At 41.9% G+C, this 16,764-nt stretch overlaps 1 protein-coding gene across 3 annotated transcripts; it reads right to left on the minus strand.

Annotated features, from left to right (window-relative positions):
- Positions 1 to 5,068: 5,068 nt before the first annotated feature.
- rpap1 (RNA polymerase II associated protein 1) lies at positions 5,069 to 16,758 on the minus strand. Of its 3 annotated transcripts, none has more exons than XM_020591105.1 (27): positions 16,554 to 16,758; positions 16,045 to 16,244; positions 15,725 to 15,873; positions 15,483 to 15,575; positions 15,104 to 15,281; positions 14,821 to 14,985; positions 14,445 to 14,675; positions 13,976 to 14,091; positions 13,742 to 13,840; positions 13,325 to 13,426; positions 13,069 to 13,236; positions 12,636 to 12,815; positions 12,351 to 12,485; positions 12,070 to 12,240; positions 11,284 to 11,441; positions 10,570 to 10,740; positions 10,268 to 10,463; positions 10,059 to 10,168; positions 9,727 to 9,922; positions 9,234 to 9,380; positions 8,964 to 9,106; positions 8,244 to 8,676; positions 7,759 to 7,877; positions 7,432 to 7,663; positions 7,098 to 7,274; positions 6,630 to 6,686; positions 5,069 to 5,762 (listed from the first exon to the last, which is right to left on the minus strand). In XM_020591105.1, exons 2-27 carry the CDS (start codon positions 16,238 to 16,240, stop codon positions 5,613 to 5,615), a joined length of 4,272 nt encoding a protein of 1,423 aa, XP_020446761.1. In that variant the 5' UTR covers positions 16,241 to 16,244; positions 16,554 to 16,758; the 3' UTR covers positions 5,069 to 5,612. The 3 variants fall into 3 exon arrangements, with proteins under 3 accessions (XP_020446761.1, XP_020446762.1, XP_020446763.1); XM_020591106.1 differs by having other exon boundaries at positions 16,549 to 16,758; XM_020591107.1 differs by having other exon boundaries at positions 16,695 to 16,715.
- Positions 16,759 to 16,764: the final 6 nt, after the last annotated feature.

Raw genomic sequence — 16,764 nt, forward strand, 5'->3', positions numbered from 1 at the left:
TCATTTGAACAATGTCACCCTGTCAGTATCTTTTCTTGTCCTAAAATGAAATGTTTATCTGCTTTAAGTCAAGTGAAATGTATCTCTGTAACCTGCCCCCAGAAACACAAGCTCTTTAAAAAGTTAAGGCAAAACATACGGAAAAATGGACATAAGAAATAAAAAATAAAGGCACGAAAGGGAAGAAACTGTCTTCCAAATTGAAATCTAATTAAAGTCTCAATGATTTGTATCAAACAATGTGGAAGGAGGTTACATTCCAGGTTTCACCACTGTCACAACAGCTTGAGTGGTACCAGGGGTGCTGTAATAGGTTTCTTTTCTTCATTTTGGGTGAATCAACCTTTTAAATATGCTTCATACTGTAGGTCAGTCGCACATGTGGTTAAAATCAGTGAGCCAGAAGGTCCTCGGTCAGCGGTGTCTTTTGGCTGTTTCCAAAAGTCTCCCTCAATGTCAAAGCATGCACACACAGACGACCCCAGGGCTTGGCTGGGTCATGGCATGACTGACTAACTCCTAAAGTATGTGTCACCCTGCACATCCTGCACACATGACCAATATCTCTCTGTGCTGGAAAGTATGTATGTGTGTGTGTGTGTGTGTGTGTGCGTCATATCCCATCGAGAGTGATTAAGAGATAATGATTAACACAAAGCTCTTGTTCCAAGCGATAACGTCAGTATTGATGATTTTAATGGGTTTATAAGCACATCAATACACCCACTGCATCACCCTTCACACACACAAACAATGCTCTAATTAATTAGTATGTACTGACTCATTCACTCTGACCTATCCTATCACAGGAAAGCTGTCCTTATCAGAGGCTAATGGCTTTAATGGAGACGCTTCATTTACATCTCTACTTTTTCCATTTTGAGGTAATGTGTTTTCGACACTTGCAATAAACTGGGGTCAGTGGTTATTAGAGTCAGGGCTTTGGATGTTTGACAAATCATTACCATTTGACCTAAAGTCACATGATAGTGGTTGAGCCTCGTTAACATAACTGGCAGAAAGCAGCCAATCAGGGAGCTGATCACCGGAGTAAAAATGTTCTATCTGGTGCTATGAATAAACAATGTGTGATATTTTCTTTGTGAACCTAACTGTCAATAGTTAATTTAAATAGCAATAAGTTACATTGGGTTTTACAATCAGCGATTTGATAATCACAGCTTCAGAAGCAACATGAGAAAACTAACAGAGCTACAAAAGTCACCTGCGCCCACACAGCAGGTAGATTGGTAAAAGAAAAATAAAGATCTGAATTCTTTGCCATTTTAATTAGAAATGCCTTGATAATAGACAAGAACGTTTTGAGAAAGTGAAGCATTTAAACTAATCCATAGTTACTTTTACTGTGATGTATTTTAGAGTTGATTCTTTAGTTTAAAGCAAGACATTCAGTCCTGCAAACAGTTTGTTTTTCAGTCAACAGATCATCACTGGATTGGTGCCTATGAACAGTTAAATGTCTAAAATGCAGTAAAGAGCTAAAAGCTAACTTGTTAACTATGGTCACTCTCCCAGAGCAATTCAGTGTACACCCACCGCTGTAACTGACATGTTTATACTCCATACCAACTGTAGCCACTTTCTTTGTCTCTCGGTTCCCTGTGAAAGTTTACGTCTGCTACTTCCTGAATGTTAAACTGCTGCCATTGTAACATTTCACACATCCAGCCACATTTTACTTGTCACACTGTGAACCCTTTGTACTGTACTACTAACTATTTGAAGGTGGCACCGTACTAGTTTGATTAAGCAACATAGACATATCCCTCACCTCACCCAAACCTTAAACCATGTTGTCAGACTAAAATTCAGTGATTTACATGGTAGGGACCAGCCTCTAGGCCCAACGACAAAGGCTAAGTCCCCACAATGTGAACGTGCTAACAGGTTTTGGTCCCTATAATGTGAGTAATACCGAGGGCACACACATCACAGACAGTGGAAGTGGAGGAATTCCCAGATGGCTTCAGCTAAAAAAAAACTCATCTCTTTTAAATCAGAGCTTCTCATCACTTGACAGGGCCTTTGAAAGGGTAATCTAGTGAATCCCACTCTCCTCATTTCACGACAGGACACACAGCCCCCTTCAGCTTTACACATCTTTACATACAAAGGACATGGCCCTCCTTAGCAGGGTGCTAAAATATTTAATACTACTCCAACTACAGAGAAAGAGAGAGACAGTGAACAAGAAAGAAAGAGATATGAGCAGCAAACCTGACACAAACGCACAGTGGCAGTGAGTCAAAAGTGATGTGCTTTGAACACATGCCACACGATTTGAGGGCATTAATGCACCACTCAGCTTTAATCAGAAAGTAAAGCATCACACAGTATGTGTGAATGTGGACACTGTTGAATATTTTCTGTCTGGTTTGTTTATATTTTTATGAGTAGCCCTATTGTTATGTTAGATGTTTGTGTGTGTGTGTGTGTGTGTGTATATCAAGGCATGTCACGTGTCAATGCAAACTGCCTACACCACACATTCAGCTGGTTTGTGAAGTCACATTTGGATTTCTCACTGCCTATGTCACATGTCAATGCAAACTGCCTACACCACACATTCAGCTGGTTTGTGAAGTCACATTTGGATTTCTCACTGCCTCTTGTTTGTCAATCTGCCATAACAGTAGCTGTGGCCTGAAGGCTGGCTTTGTCAGTAGGGCATTGTGCGAGAATCATACCCTCCCTATAATATAATCAGTTTCAGTGAATTACAATTAGGACCTAGTGACGCACACAGTATTTAGCTACACATCTGAGAGTTGGAAAGTTGGAGCAGAGAGCTGAGAGAGTGACAGCTATCTAAACAGCATCTCTTCCTGGTGAGACAAGAGAATTACAATGAGGATTTTTCACACAGGACTCATGAGCATAAGCTTACTCTGAAGCTATCTATACATGTCTTTAAATGAGATCTCTTACCTGACCTGACTTGGCTAGAGAAGTGAGAGAGCCAGAAAAATGACTTCCTTTGTTGAAGCCAGCAGACTATCGGTTCCTACTTACTGAAAACTGGGACAGGTTTTAGATGGCCAGTGACTTGGACACCTGAGCTACTTAAAAGTCCCCACGGCATACTTTTCTGTGTTTTCTATCTACAATGTTACAATGATGAATTATCATCTTAAATATGACAAAGCTTAAAAAATGAGGTGTACCTACGTTGTTCTACTTCTATGCAGAAGCAGCTCAGTCTATGCAGGTTTTGTGAACTCTCGCTAGTGAGACTTTTTTCCCAGCTACTGTATGTAAAGTCTTACTCAGTAGTTTATGGATTTCCTTGAACGGTCATATTATCTTGGCTGTGCGCATTCATGCGAGCTTGCCTAGCATCCCTGGTGCCATTTTAAAAATGGGATTTTTTTCGACTGCATGTGTGTTGGTGGATATACTGTACTTTACCTCCTGCTGCCTGCATTGGGACCAGAGGATGTGGATTTGAGGTATTGTTGTTATCAAAAACAGATTGTTTTTCAGTGTTTTTTTGTTTATGCATTGTCCTGGCTTCCTGACCGGTCCTGTGTCAGAAAGTGATCCCCCATCGAGATGTGTTTCCCCTGTACTCGGTTTCATGTAGCGACCCCCTCAGTGGTTGTGGTTAGGATCATGTTAGGATTCAGGTTCAAGTTAAACACATCTAAATAATTACAGACTATTTTGAGTTGATGGGTGCAAAGCTAATCCAGAGGTACCCAAGATTACACATTAAATGGCTGGAAATTAGAATGGCATGGGCTCTTTGATCTCACAATGCTGAGATCAATAGTCTCCTCCAGTAAATGCCGTGTAAACTCTGCTTCTCACTTTGCCACCATGGTGCTTCAGCGTTCGTCAACAGCTATCGAATTTGTGACCGGGGTGAAGTGTTTTTCCCCCATCACACTCATCGATTACTTCAGGCGTGCAGGTTGGACAGTACACTTTAGTACCCAGTGTGTTTAAGATCAACTGTCCTGTCTTGATGATGTGTCCTTCAACACCTTTACCCACATACAATTTGTTGTACAAACAAGGTAGCTCTTTTTTGTTTAGAGAGGATATAAGCTCCAACTTCATGAACCACACTTTTGTAGCTACTGACTCCTAGACTGTTGAAGATGAGCGGAAAACCATTAGAAACTTTAAATAAGATTTCCCTTCAGTGGTGCACTCACTGGCTCTGATCTTCGTACCGGAGAAAAACATTGTTGGCCTTTTATTAAACAATTAATTACTCGGGATACTGAAACCTTCCCTCTGTGACAAATGGATTATGCTTCACCTATAGCGGAAATGAAAACAAAGCACCCACTTATCTGCCAATTAGTCGGACTCTTTATATAAAGGTTTAATCTCCACGGGATTTATTTAATTGCCTCCTATTTCTTTTTAATTTCCAGTGTTAAAGAGGCTGAATCAAATGTGATTAGTTGAAACAGAAATGTTATTATATAGCAATCAAAATCTTATCCTAAAAATTCTACAAAGTTTTATTAGCTTGCAGAAGATTAAAATGACAATCAGGGTTTTGCAATGCTGGCTGTTGGAAACTGTCTCTGGGTTTTGTGGGAGTGCAAGCTGAAAGATCGTCAACATCTTAAATCTTTAACAGTGAGAACTTCATAATTACGTGACATTAATGTTATGCATTGTTACAACTTCTGCACAAACAGGGGAAATACAAGCATACACACCGGGGCATTTTCCAAATCTGATTTAACACTGGCAACAGTTAGGGACATTTCAATGGAAACATAATGAGTTTTTCTCAGTAAAGGACAGTGAGTGCTATTGATCAGCGAAGTGACAATGACAGGGAATGACACACTGTGCTCATCTCAGACCCAATCTTTATGGATTTTTTTTTTTTTTGAAGATTCAAAGTTTAATTTATTAAGACCCACTGAAAAATGTGTTTGCTGTTCTATTTCAAACTGTGTTGAGTTCATCAATGGAACCAGGTACTTCTACAATGTTAAATACATTTTTTATAATAATTGCAAGTGCTATAATTGCTGTAAGTCCTTTACAAAGTTAAGAAAGTGGTTGAGGAAAAACAACATTTACGTTACACATACTTAATCAGGTTTTATTTACAAAAAAGTCATTGTCAGGCACTTGTAGAACAGGATGTTGGTCTTTACTCTGGGATGCCAGAGAACCTTCCTGGGCTGTTTTTCAAGCCCCGCAGACACACAGTAACCCTGGCAATGGGGCTGGTATCACAAGAAAAAAACATCAAATTCCACCTGTCTGATCAGAGATTAGGTCTGTGGGACCCTTGTCCCGCTAATCTTAATTTGGTTAGATTAACCTTGGAAAATCAAAAACGGATTAAACAGGCTCTCAGTCTACCTCAGGTTTGATTTACTTGAAGAAGAAACGCCACATAAAATTTTCTTGTGGCCATGTTGGCTCTTGCTCCAAGTCCCAACTTTCTAACACACCTTTAGTAGATGAAGTCAATGTCTCACTGAATGTTTGCCAAGCTTTCTTTCCCAGCATCCTCTACTCGTGCTCTTCTCATCTTTCAATTTCATACTGGCATCCCTTCTGTATCTTACTGTTTTCTGTAAATTACTGACTCACTACCTGTGGTTTTCCACTCAGTCGCCTTTGTTATCGCTGCTGTCCTGCAGTCCCAGGATACTCTCCAAAAGCTTTGCTCTAATGGGAGGCAACTGCTCGTACATATTGAAGCCAATCTCTGATTGCTGATGGGGCAGACGGAAGAGCAGCAAGTGGGTCCTCAACACCTGAAGATGAAAGAAAGAGGAAGCTAAAGTATTAGATAAATATCTGAATAAGTTAGCTAGGTTAAAGGTAATAGACATATGGTGGTGAAACTAAAGGCAATAAATGGCTACAACATGAAAAAATGATTGAAACTTAGCTACAGTTATGAATTAATAGTTGGAAAATGTAGTCATGAATGAATAGCTGAAACATTCTGCCACTCTGAGACTGTACAAATACAAACTTGACAAACTGACCTAAACAATGACAGTTCAACTGTATGAACAAAACTAATTTTTATATACTTAATATTGTTGAAACATCCAGTTTAAAACCCAAGTGAAATGAGCACATTTGGAACCCGTCATGATCTCAACAAAGGGGTGCTCTGATCTGACAGAGCTGTGGGAGTAAACCACACAAAAACAGCTATGAATCACTAGTGTAAACAAAGCCCTCAGGTAAAAATAAAATCAAATCACACATGGCTTCTAAATTACTGTAATCACTGCAGGAATCATTATTCTATGAAACTAAGGGAGCAAGCATATTACTGGAGTTATGGAAAAGGTGGAAAAAAATAAAAAAGTTACATAAAACAAATAAAGATCACCACACAAAATGATAGAACACTATTAAACATTTTTAACAAATAAAATAAAGTGGTTACAGAACAGAAAAAAGTCTAGTAGGCTAACTGTTACTTGGACGATGGTCAATATGACAAAAAACAGCAAGCAGCAGACTGCTTTGTCAGAGTAATGTGGAGAAAACAAAAATAATCTGAATCACAATCACTATACACCTCACACTGGTGAGGTATAATGAGAGAGAGAAGGAGAGAATGAAGGAAAAGAAAGCAGGGGATGCAAAAAGAAGCGGGGTACCTTATCGGTCAGGTAGTAGACTTTCCTCAGCATGCTGTGTCGAGCTGCTTCAGTCTCCTGGGCAAAGACAAAGAGATTAAGGCTCAAAGGCCTCAATGATGTACTTTAAAAATGCTCCACCTGTTTGCATTAGCAAAATTATGTGTTTTTAAAAGGAGCAAATAAACTTAAGCTGGTAAATGTGTTTTTTATTCTATTATGTTAACCCCCAGACCTCACAGTTAAATCACATCCACATACTATGACTGATTTAAAAAGTCATAAACAACAGGAATACATAATTATAACATTCAGAAAAAGCAAGGCAACAGACTTCATCAAGAGAGGCTTGGATTCATCTTTGAATCCTCTAGGGAGTGGATTTGATGAATCAGGAATCGGTTTCCAGTGCTGACAGAAGTCACAGATTTTCTATCTGTTCTGAAAGGCACTTCCTATTCAGCTGTGGGCAGTGCAGTGCTGCCGTACCTGTTCTGCAGCGTGCTGAGAGAAGATGAAGGAGTTGACGTGAGACAAGGCTACCACATACAAGACTGGACACCAGCAGAGCTTGAGGGTCCCCATTACCAAAGAGCGGAAATAGAGACGGAGGAGAGGGAGGGAGTCTTCAGGGGGAGAGTTTAACCGCTCGATAGGGATGCACAGCTTCAAATGAAGAGACAAGGAGTCAAGAAACAAATCTAAATCATGTGCTAAATGATCACAGAATTGGGTTATACAGACTGACAACAACAGCAAAACTACTCAGAAAGATGAAAAGGCAGCTAATGAAAATAAAAAGCAGCAACATCCTCATCATTACCTGCTCCAGAGTGACCCCCAGTGACCTCAGCATCCCTACATGTTCTCCAAACACAGACAGCCTCAAGGTGGTGCTGTACCTCCTCTGCAGGGGTAATAGGACCCAGCAGCCAAACAGCCGGTCTCCAAAAGACACAGCTTCATACTGGGCTAACAGGGCTGAGTACAAGTCCTGGAAGGAGGCTAGACCTGGAGGCGGGATGTTCAGGTCCAAAGAGTCCAGTCTGGCTTGTCTGTAAATGAAGACCTTTGGTTTGTTAGGATCGTTGCCACCATGCTCAGTTTAGATTGAACAAGGATATTAAACATTTAATAGATTATGTCAGACCTTGTCAGCAGCCTAAATAGACCCCAGGTCAGTTTCTGAATGGGTCTCTCCAGGAACAAGTCACTGGAACACAGGAATATGCAGGACAAGCGGGCAATCTTGGCAGCAGGGGGGATCATCTACACAATGACAAAAATGTTCTGGATGTTACAGTAACAAATGTAATGGATTCACCAACAAATTCATTCAACAAATCGAATGGATTCAAATGTAATGGATTCAATGGAAGGTGGATTCACGTTCAAATCGCTAAAGCTTACCTAAAAAAAGCCTTTTATTTATGTTAGCCCAAAGTTTTTCAACTAATTTTATTATACTTTGTATATGTTTTATTCGATCTCATTCTCTGTCCTTGCTTTTCCCCATAGAAAACACTTTGTAACATTGTTTTAAAAGGTGCAACATTATTAACAGATTTTAGCTCCGTTTCTGGTATACATTGTTTTTTTATGTTCCATACATATAAAACTGACTCGTTTATGTACCTTTAGCGCCTCTTCCCTCCACATCTCCAGCAGCAGCAGCCACTGCAGACAGTGGGTTACAGCCTGCAGAGCTCCCGACGGAAGCTCCTCCACAGCTAACCCCCCACCATCAGACATGCCGGCGCTTTCATACAGACTGACTAGTGGGAGGAAAGGCCAGTCAGATGGCAGGGTGGGACCGGTGAGCTCTGGAAGGAAACGGGAACTGATCCAGGGGTTGCGGCCGAGGAGAGCATCTCGGGACACCAGTACACATGGCTCCAGGTGCGCCAGGTGAGTGAGGAAGCAGCCTCTTATGGAGGGCAGCTGGACGCAGGCTTTTCTCAGGAGAGTGCCGACAGTCTGGAGAGAGGGAGAAGGGTGGCGTTGAGTTTCGTCATGAAGCTTCAGCTCCCCTAGCTCTACGGCCTCAGGTCCTCCGCTGTGGCCCTCTCTGAAAACCAAACAAATCAACAAACTGTGTAACAATGTAATAAAGTGGCAGCAAGGAATGTGGAGCATCACCTTAGGTGGAAATGGGTTATTTGCTCATTTGATTTTATTACAAAGAAATGCAATAAAAATATGATAAAATTTGTTAAAGTACATTATAATAATGGGTTTCATTTTATAAGCAGCGTATTGGTTGAAACAAAAAAAATTCTAAATAATATTTCTGCATCTTTGCATTGACTGTGTTGGCATCCCAGATTCAACCGAGTATAAACAGTATAAACTTACAGTATAAAGTCCTTGCAAAAGATGATGGTGGAGAGCAGTTCATGTGCCAAGTATTCACTGCCTGGCAGTAACCATGGCAACAGAACCAGCGCCACCTGGTGGTAGAGTGATGCATGTTTCGCTACATCTGGCTCAATGGGAACCTGAGAAAAGGTGAAAATGAGAACAGAGTAAAATGAAGTTGGATGCACAAAAAAGACAACTTGATAATGATGAAATGATCAATTTTATTCCATTAAATAGCAAAGTGGAGTGAAGAGAAGAGTTTACCAGTCTGTGTGCCAGGCGGAGCAGCAGGTAGAGGAGGTGGTGTTCATGTCGGAGAAGCCAGGCCCTTGTGTGAGACAGGGTGGGTGTAGCCTGACTGCAGCTACGCAAGTAGCAAATCACAGGCTCTGACAGGAGGAGACCAGTGGCCTAGAGAGTGGAGGAGAACATCAAACAGGAAAGGGAAAATTTGAGACAAAATACATTGGATATTGTGCATGTCACCACAAGATGGCAGCATAATATATCTTGTGGTGTTTCTAGCCCAGTGATGGACAACTGTGTGCACTAAATTGCAAGAGGCTGCAAACAGAAATCACATTGGTTAATTTTAAATGATTAGCTGCTCCTCTTTGGCTGAAATATGTGCTCAACACTGACACAGATTTATGAAAACAAACACAGACTACTGTACTGTATTGCGCTCGTTGACACTTTACTGTCCCTCCTTGGAAAAAAAAAAAAAAAGGGGGACACAAAGGGAAATCTACTGTACCTTGCAACTGAGACCTCTGTGTATGCCTATGACTGTTTCCAAGAGGAGCGCCAGGCCTGTGAGAAGAGGGAAGGGGGAGCTGGGAACAACCAGACCTGGACGATCTCTCCAGCCTGGGCAGGCCAAGCCAGGGAGGCTAGGGGTGGTCTCTGGGTCTGGATGGCTACTGTGGACATTACACACTACTGAAGAAGACCTAGAGTAACACAAATTATAATGTAATTAAAAAATAATTCAATAAATAATATAAAAAATAAATAATAATGCTACCATTATTTTGGCATTAATATTATTATCTGAACTGACTTGGTCTCACAGCAAACTACACTTACTTGAGGTTTTTTATCAGACCGTGCACAACACTGTGAGACATTAGAGGGAGGAGAACCTCAGACGTAAGCTGCTCCAGCTCTTGAAGGGTGTCAACCGGCTTGAAAGAATTCTGTGGAAACCAGTTACATTATTATAATTATATAAATATTAGAGTTCATCAATGTGTTTACATATGTGGTTTCATTTCCAACAAAGTAGAAAACTGTACCTGTTTGGAGAGCTTATGGTAGTAAGCTTCTAGGTAAACCAGGTAAGCTGGTATCAGAGTCAGGCTGTTGTCTTTCTCAACTGGATTATCAAGACTCCTCACAAAGCCCTTCAACTGCCCCAGTAATGCTGCCTGTAACCCTGTGACATGACCCCATGATACTGGAGGGGGAGGAGGGCACTCTTCTCCATGAGAGCTATAGCGCAGAACAGAGAGGGCAACGTATTGTAGATGGGAGAGCAGTGTTGTGTGATGACTCACGTAGCATAATGGTTTTACTAAACTATTACAATTATCTGTACCTGACTATGCCAGCCTGTAGCTCCTGGTGGCACCCGGCAGTGTGCGTGACCTGCGTGAGCAGAGAAAGCAGGGCCAAGATCCGCTGGAGCTGCAGAGGCAACAGAGGATCTGAAGGGGCCAGTGCTCGGTGAACAAACTGCAATGCTTTTACTAAGGCTGGGTACAGGTCTCTGTGGAGAGATGATGACAGTACAGGGACCAAAGTCAGGACTGCAGAAAAGATCATCGCTACCAGCCTGCCCTCCATGGAGGACCTGTACACCTCACGGGTCAAAAGGAGGGCAGAGAAGATTATGCAGTCCCCTCACATCCCGGACACAGACTGTTTGAACCCCTCCCCTCTGGACGGTGCTACAAGTCACCGTACACCAAAACGGAAGAACATTGGATATACACACTGAGAGCCACTGTACCAGAGTCAAATTCCTCATGTGTCCAACACACTTGGTCAGTAAAGCTGATTCTGAATCTGAAGCTGAAGACCCAGAGAAATTTGCCATAAGTAGGTGGATAGAACCAGAACTAAAAGAAAAGCAAGTTTTGGACTTAGATTCAAAAGCAGACGTAAGCTGCTAAAGGCACAAGTGCACTAACGTGATAATGCTGTTCTATGGCCGTTTGATCTATGAGTATATCAGATTTAGGTTTATCTCATACCCCTTCTGCCAGTAATGCTCAAACCTGAACCAAAAAAGCTTTAGGTGTTAGCTTACATGTATAATTTGCAGGCCTGTCCATAGCTGGCTGCTACAGCCCACAACCTGTAGGCTTCGGTGGTGATCCTGATGGCCTCGGATGGCTCCAGCAGCAACTCACTGGGTTCAGCACTGAGCAGACATGACAGATGCTCACTCACCCCCAGAGAGTTTAACTGGGGAGAGGAAAGAAAACTACAGATGCATACACAGGTAGAACTCATGGAATACCTTAGATTAAACAGAAACAATAATTAAAAACTACTTAGCATCTTTAGCAGAGGTTACAAATATGCATGTATGTAAGTATTAGTGTTCATCTTTCTTTTAATGCAACTTTATAACCCCTTTCAGACATGTACTGACACCCAGAAATTATCTAAACATTACCTGGAGGAGCTGTATGTGAGAATGCAAATGTTTGAGTCAGTTGGCCCAGGCATTAAGTGGACTTTGCCCTGCCAGTACAAAGTCCATGTCATGTCCAAGTGAGCTAAAGTGAGCCCATGTGAGAAAACAGTAGCGTATAGTCAGGTAAGAAGTTGTCTTAACACAGACTGCCTCCTGTTGTGTGATACATGTGTGAAAGGGCAACTCTGGACAATGTCTGCAGAAAACTGTCTGAAGTTCATACGTGAAAACATCTTTCTTGTGGTTTTATATTTTCTGTTTTACAGAAAATTAATAGTAAAGCTCAAAGGCTGGATTTCAGACTCATGGAGTCTTAGTTAATCAATGATAACCTCTTGATCACTTGAAATAGCACCATTCAGAATCAAAGCATTATAACAAGGTTGTACTTACCAGTCTGGCGCAGACATGTCTGCCAGAGGCAGCCAACACTCTTAAGAGCTTCATGGTGCTGGCCAGCGGGAGTCCATAAACAGATGGAGAAAAAGATAAAGATGGAGATGTCCAGGAAGTGGGAAGGAAGTTGGACATCACTGTCTCCATCAGGCGAGGACAATCCAGCACCTGAGAGACAAACACATTCCTACTGAATTAGCCAAACAAAAACATGGTTAATAACTCAACCGTTGAGTGACTGACTTTCTGAGCAGAAATGTAGTTGCTACTGTAGTTACCTGGGTGGCAGATGAGGACGAGTGCCTAGTGATGCGAGTCAGGACCTCTAGGACATCATGGACCACTCGAGGTGATGGTCGCACTACCTCAAGAATGTAACGTAGCCTCGGGAGCAGTTTCATCTTTAACAGACCCTGAAACCCAGACAAAAAGAAGAGAAAGCCAGCAATAATCATTCAATCATCATCTTCAGAATTTCTTCATTTGATTTATAAAACATTACAGATCTGAAAAACATAAGGAAAACAAGCAAAAGTCAAGAAAACTGAATTCTGCTTGTTTACCTTGACAACATCCTGCCTGGCCACATCATGATCGCTCTTCTTTTCTTCCTTCTCTTTGGGTGTCTCCTTCATACTTGCATCAAGCCCTTCATCCTCCTCACCTTCCTCCTCCTGAGCAGACGGCAGCAGAGGGTAGGAGGCCAGGCCATGAAACCAGGAGAATGTCCAGTCCAAACACTCCTGAGACGGGAAACAAATCACATGTGAATCAGAGGAACTGGACACTGGATTGATATTTTCTTGAGATGAACTGTAATAAACAACTACAGTGTATCAGATCTTTAAAAAAAACAGAGTTTTTGGTTTTGCTTTACTGACATATTTTGTAATAACTGGTCAATGTTAGGATGTCTTTGAAATGCACTTCCCAGAAACACCAGTGGGGCTTCAGAGATGAACTGATGGCTTGTAAATACAAAATGAGCTGTCTTACTTCATCTTCTGGGCACACTAGGAGTGCTTTAAGCGCGTGCACAGCTGCAGACAACACTCCCTCCACACTGTCATCCAATGCAAAGCGGAGCAGGAAGAGCAGGCCGGCATCAAGCAGAGTGGACATCACGCTGCCCTTTAGAACAGAAAGGTACTCTCCAGCACGTGCCTATGGGGGGGGGGGAAGAAAGCAGCATGTGACTACAGACACTGTAGATACTGTATGTGTGACACCAAGTTTGTGTTTGTTTCTGTACCTTTGAGAGTATGTTGGCTAGAGTGCTGAGGGCTAGACTCCTCTGCTGGATGACCTGACTCCGAGACAGCAAGAAGAGTTCCTGCAGGGTGTAACCTGCCCGCTGGGGAGAAATCCTCAATGTCAGGAATGAAATTGTAACAAACAAGAAGAACAAGAGCCTCGTCTTAAAAGCAAACTTTGAGATGGCCTAGATTTTCAGTCTCATCATGGTACTGATAAGAAGTGGCATGACAAGGCTGGCGTGACAGTTTCATTCAGCGGCAGGTTATTTTAAAGGCTGTCAGGTGAAAGCACTGTATTAGGAGCAATGTTTCACCATAACGGCATGTTAAAAGTCCCTTTGTGAGAGACACAGAGGGGAAAAACAATGATTAAAAAAAGGCTTTTTTAAGATTTTGATGTATTGCCTACTGACCTCAGGCTCCTCTCCATGATGGTGCAGCCCCAGGTGAGTGGGCAGATCCACAATGGGTGGAATCAAGCTACCAGCAAAATCAAAACGAGCCTGCATGGCCTATCAGGACACAGAACCACAGGATGCACTGGCTGAGATGCACATTCAGTTTAACCCAGAAAAAAAGTGAACACTGGAGTGAATCCAGAAAAATGAAATAATAATGCAAAACCTTCAGCAGAAGTCACTCTTTACCTTCTTGGTTCCTTTCTTTCTTGGTGCAGGCAAGTCTCCCATCCATCCCAGCTTCTCTGGCTCTATCTTATCCATGTGGACCCATTCTTTCTGAGGTTTCACTGGAAGATCCTCCTCTGATCTCACACACACACAGCAAGGTAGAATCATGTTGAGTGATAATGTATGATTGTTGCATCTGTTGCATGTCATGACTGTTGAAAACTCCATTTAGCTCACGCTCAGACAAAATACTATAGGACACTACAAACTTTTATACAAAACCATTGCAAAAGCTTGTGCTTCTTTCAGGAGTAAAAGAATTATGAATGAGCTGAATGAAGCAAGAAGTGATGTGAAATAATTATTCAGTTTAGTCATTCACACTGCTTAAAGGCCACTGGTTCCTTTATATCTCCAGCAGTAGCAGCAGAGAGAAGGAATGGACAAGGTACACGTGATAAAAGGGTTTATTCTGAATCCATCATACCTGTCATAGTAGATGGAGGTGACAATTCCTCCTCCTCCTCTTCCGCTTCCATCTCCACTTCTTGGGGTTTCTGAAACGGCACAGCAGCACTAGAGGAGTCCAACTCTCTGCTCAAACTTTCAAGAGGACAACTGTCCTCGTTGCTTTTGCCCTCAGGGTGTTTGGATGGGGAGGCAGAGGACGGCACACTCTGGGCTTTGCGAGATTTAACAAACTCCACCAGTCTCGGATCTGTGAAGCAGAAATGATCATATTATAAACTGTGATACAAACAAAAAGGAAACATGTTTTGATGTACTTTGCAACACGCAAATATCAGTACAAGAACATGTATTAGATTGTTATTAAGTATCATGTGAACAAAAGCTTGGCATACCAAGCTGAGATAAGAGTTTCTGCTGCTCCTCTATTATCTCAGACTGAGACATCGCCTGGAGTTTGGCCTGGTTTTCCCTGTGGATCCTCATGATCTCTCCTGATCTATCTCGGCCCCCAAGCCCCTGACCAGACACCAACATGGAACCTGAGACAGTAGGCGGTTCTAGTGAAAAGCGAGGAGACAAAGAATAGACAAAAGACATAATGTCAAGAGAGGTGTATTTGGTAAAAAAAAAAGACTGTCATCAACTTACTTGTGAGCTCTTACTACTTATGATCACCTGCAGTATCACAATGATTTGTATCCATACTAGTACCAGGGGGCAGGTTTTCTTTGATTTCAGGTGTCTGAGCAAATTCAGGTGCACAGTGTAATGATGTCTTGCTCTCCTTAAATCTCTGAGCAGCAATCTGACAAGCAAAGATACTCTTCTTTCCACCAGCTGAAGACAGAGGCACCTGGTTGTAAGAAGAAATGCACTTAAAATATTCAGATGCAGACACACCAGGGTCATTTCCCAAATTAATACAAATAGGTATGAACATCCAAACTATATAAGCTATTTAATTAATTCTGAAATGTTAATATCTTGTGGTTTGAACACATTAGCACCCTAAATGGAAAAAAATACAGAAGAATGGACATGAATGTCTTTGTACCTGGCTGCTGGTTTCTGAGCGGTGTAGTACTTTTGGGAAAGCCATGCCTGTAAATGCAGGAAGAGACACTGGAGTAGAGCTGGTATCCCGCTCCTTGAAAGAAAGAGTATTGTTACTTAATCATAGGTGAAACAATAAAAAAAACAAGTAAAACTGTGCATTACTCTATGTCGAACTAGACACTTCTGAACACAAAAACACTTTTGAAAATAATAATCACATATTCACGCTTCAGCACTTACAACAATCCTGGAGAGAACAGCACTGATGTGAGTGTCATGCCTATCCAGCCTCTCTTCAGCATCCTCATCCTCAAAGGTGACACGACTGGCTTTAAAGCGAGACTTCTTCGGAGGGGCTGGTGTCAGAGAAGGGAGCTGATCTGGAAGATCTAGAGGAAGCAAAACAGTTAAACATGAAGTGTGGGTTTTCTGCATTAAATAATCTTATGGCTCTATAGTCCATTATTGTCAGATGTTGCATATACAGTAAAAATATGGCATACGCAAGTGCTTTTATCTGTTAGGGACGATGACAATCTCAGACATACAGTATCTTTTACCTGCTATGGTGACCACATCCCTCTGACTTCCTTCATTCTCCCTGTTTCGTTCCCCTCCATCTCCCCCAGCCTCGCCTCTCCTCTTGTCAGGTCTGCGACCCACATTGGCAGCAGATGGAGCACCCGAGGTCAGAAACTGCTCCTGCTCTCTTAAGAGGTCTGCCTCGGAGTCAGTTGGCTTGGGACGCCGCAACATCCCGCTGAAGGACAGAAAACATATTATTGACACAGCCATTGTTGATCTAATTCCTTTTTCTTAAGCATTTGTGTCTCTCCATACTTCAACCTGACATCTCTCCAATACCTAACCTAACCACAACCTAACACTAGGGTTAGGGAGAAACATACAGTGAAGGGGGCCCTAAGCTGGAGGGTGCCCACAACCGTAACAGATACGCCTGTGATGACAGATCTGAACTGATTAAATTGAAGCTCATTCAAGTTGACCTGTGCTTCATCTCAATTATCTGAGAAGAGAACGCGACAAATATTAGTTGGTTATACCTTACCAAACGTTAGCTAAGTTAAATATAGCTTCTTCGTGTTCACGTGTACTGAAGTTTACATCCAAAAACCACTGGGGATGAATGCAACATGCAGTTAACGTTAGCTTGAAAACTTAAACCCCAATCGGTTGAATTCAGAATCACACCAAACAGTATCACAACAACGTGGCTGTCTTTGTTGCTGTAAAAAAAAAAATTCACGGTTGTGTTAGCT

This window comes from Monopterus albus, unplaced genomic scaffold, assembly GCF_001952655.1.
Source record: "Monopterus albus unplaced genomic scaffold, M_albus_1.0 scaffold13.1, whole genome shotgun sequence".
Classification (NCBI taxonomy): domain Eukaryota; kingdom Metazoa; phylum Chordata; class Actinopteri; order Synbranchiformes; family Synbranchidae; genus Monopterus; species Monopterus albus.

Coding starts and splice junctions, on each gene's coding strand:
- rpap1 (XM_020591105.1), bottom strand. CDS start 16,240: ATGTTGCGGCGTCCCAAGCCAACTGACTCCGAGGCAGACCTCTTAAGA. Junction 12,486..12,635: donor CCAGGCAGGATGTTGTCAAG/GTAAACAAGCAG, acceptor TCTGGGTTTCAG/GGTCTGTTAAAGATGAAACT. Junction 11,442..12,069: donor GACATGTCTGCGCCAGACTG/GTAAGTACAACC, acceptor TCCTCTCCCCAG/TTAAACTCTCTGGGGGTGAG.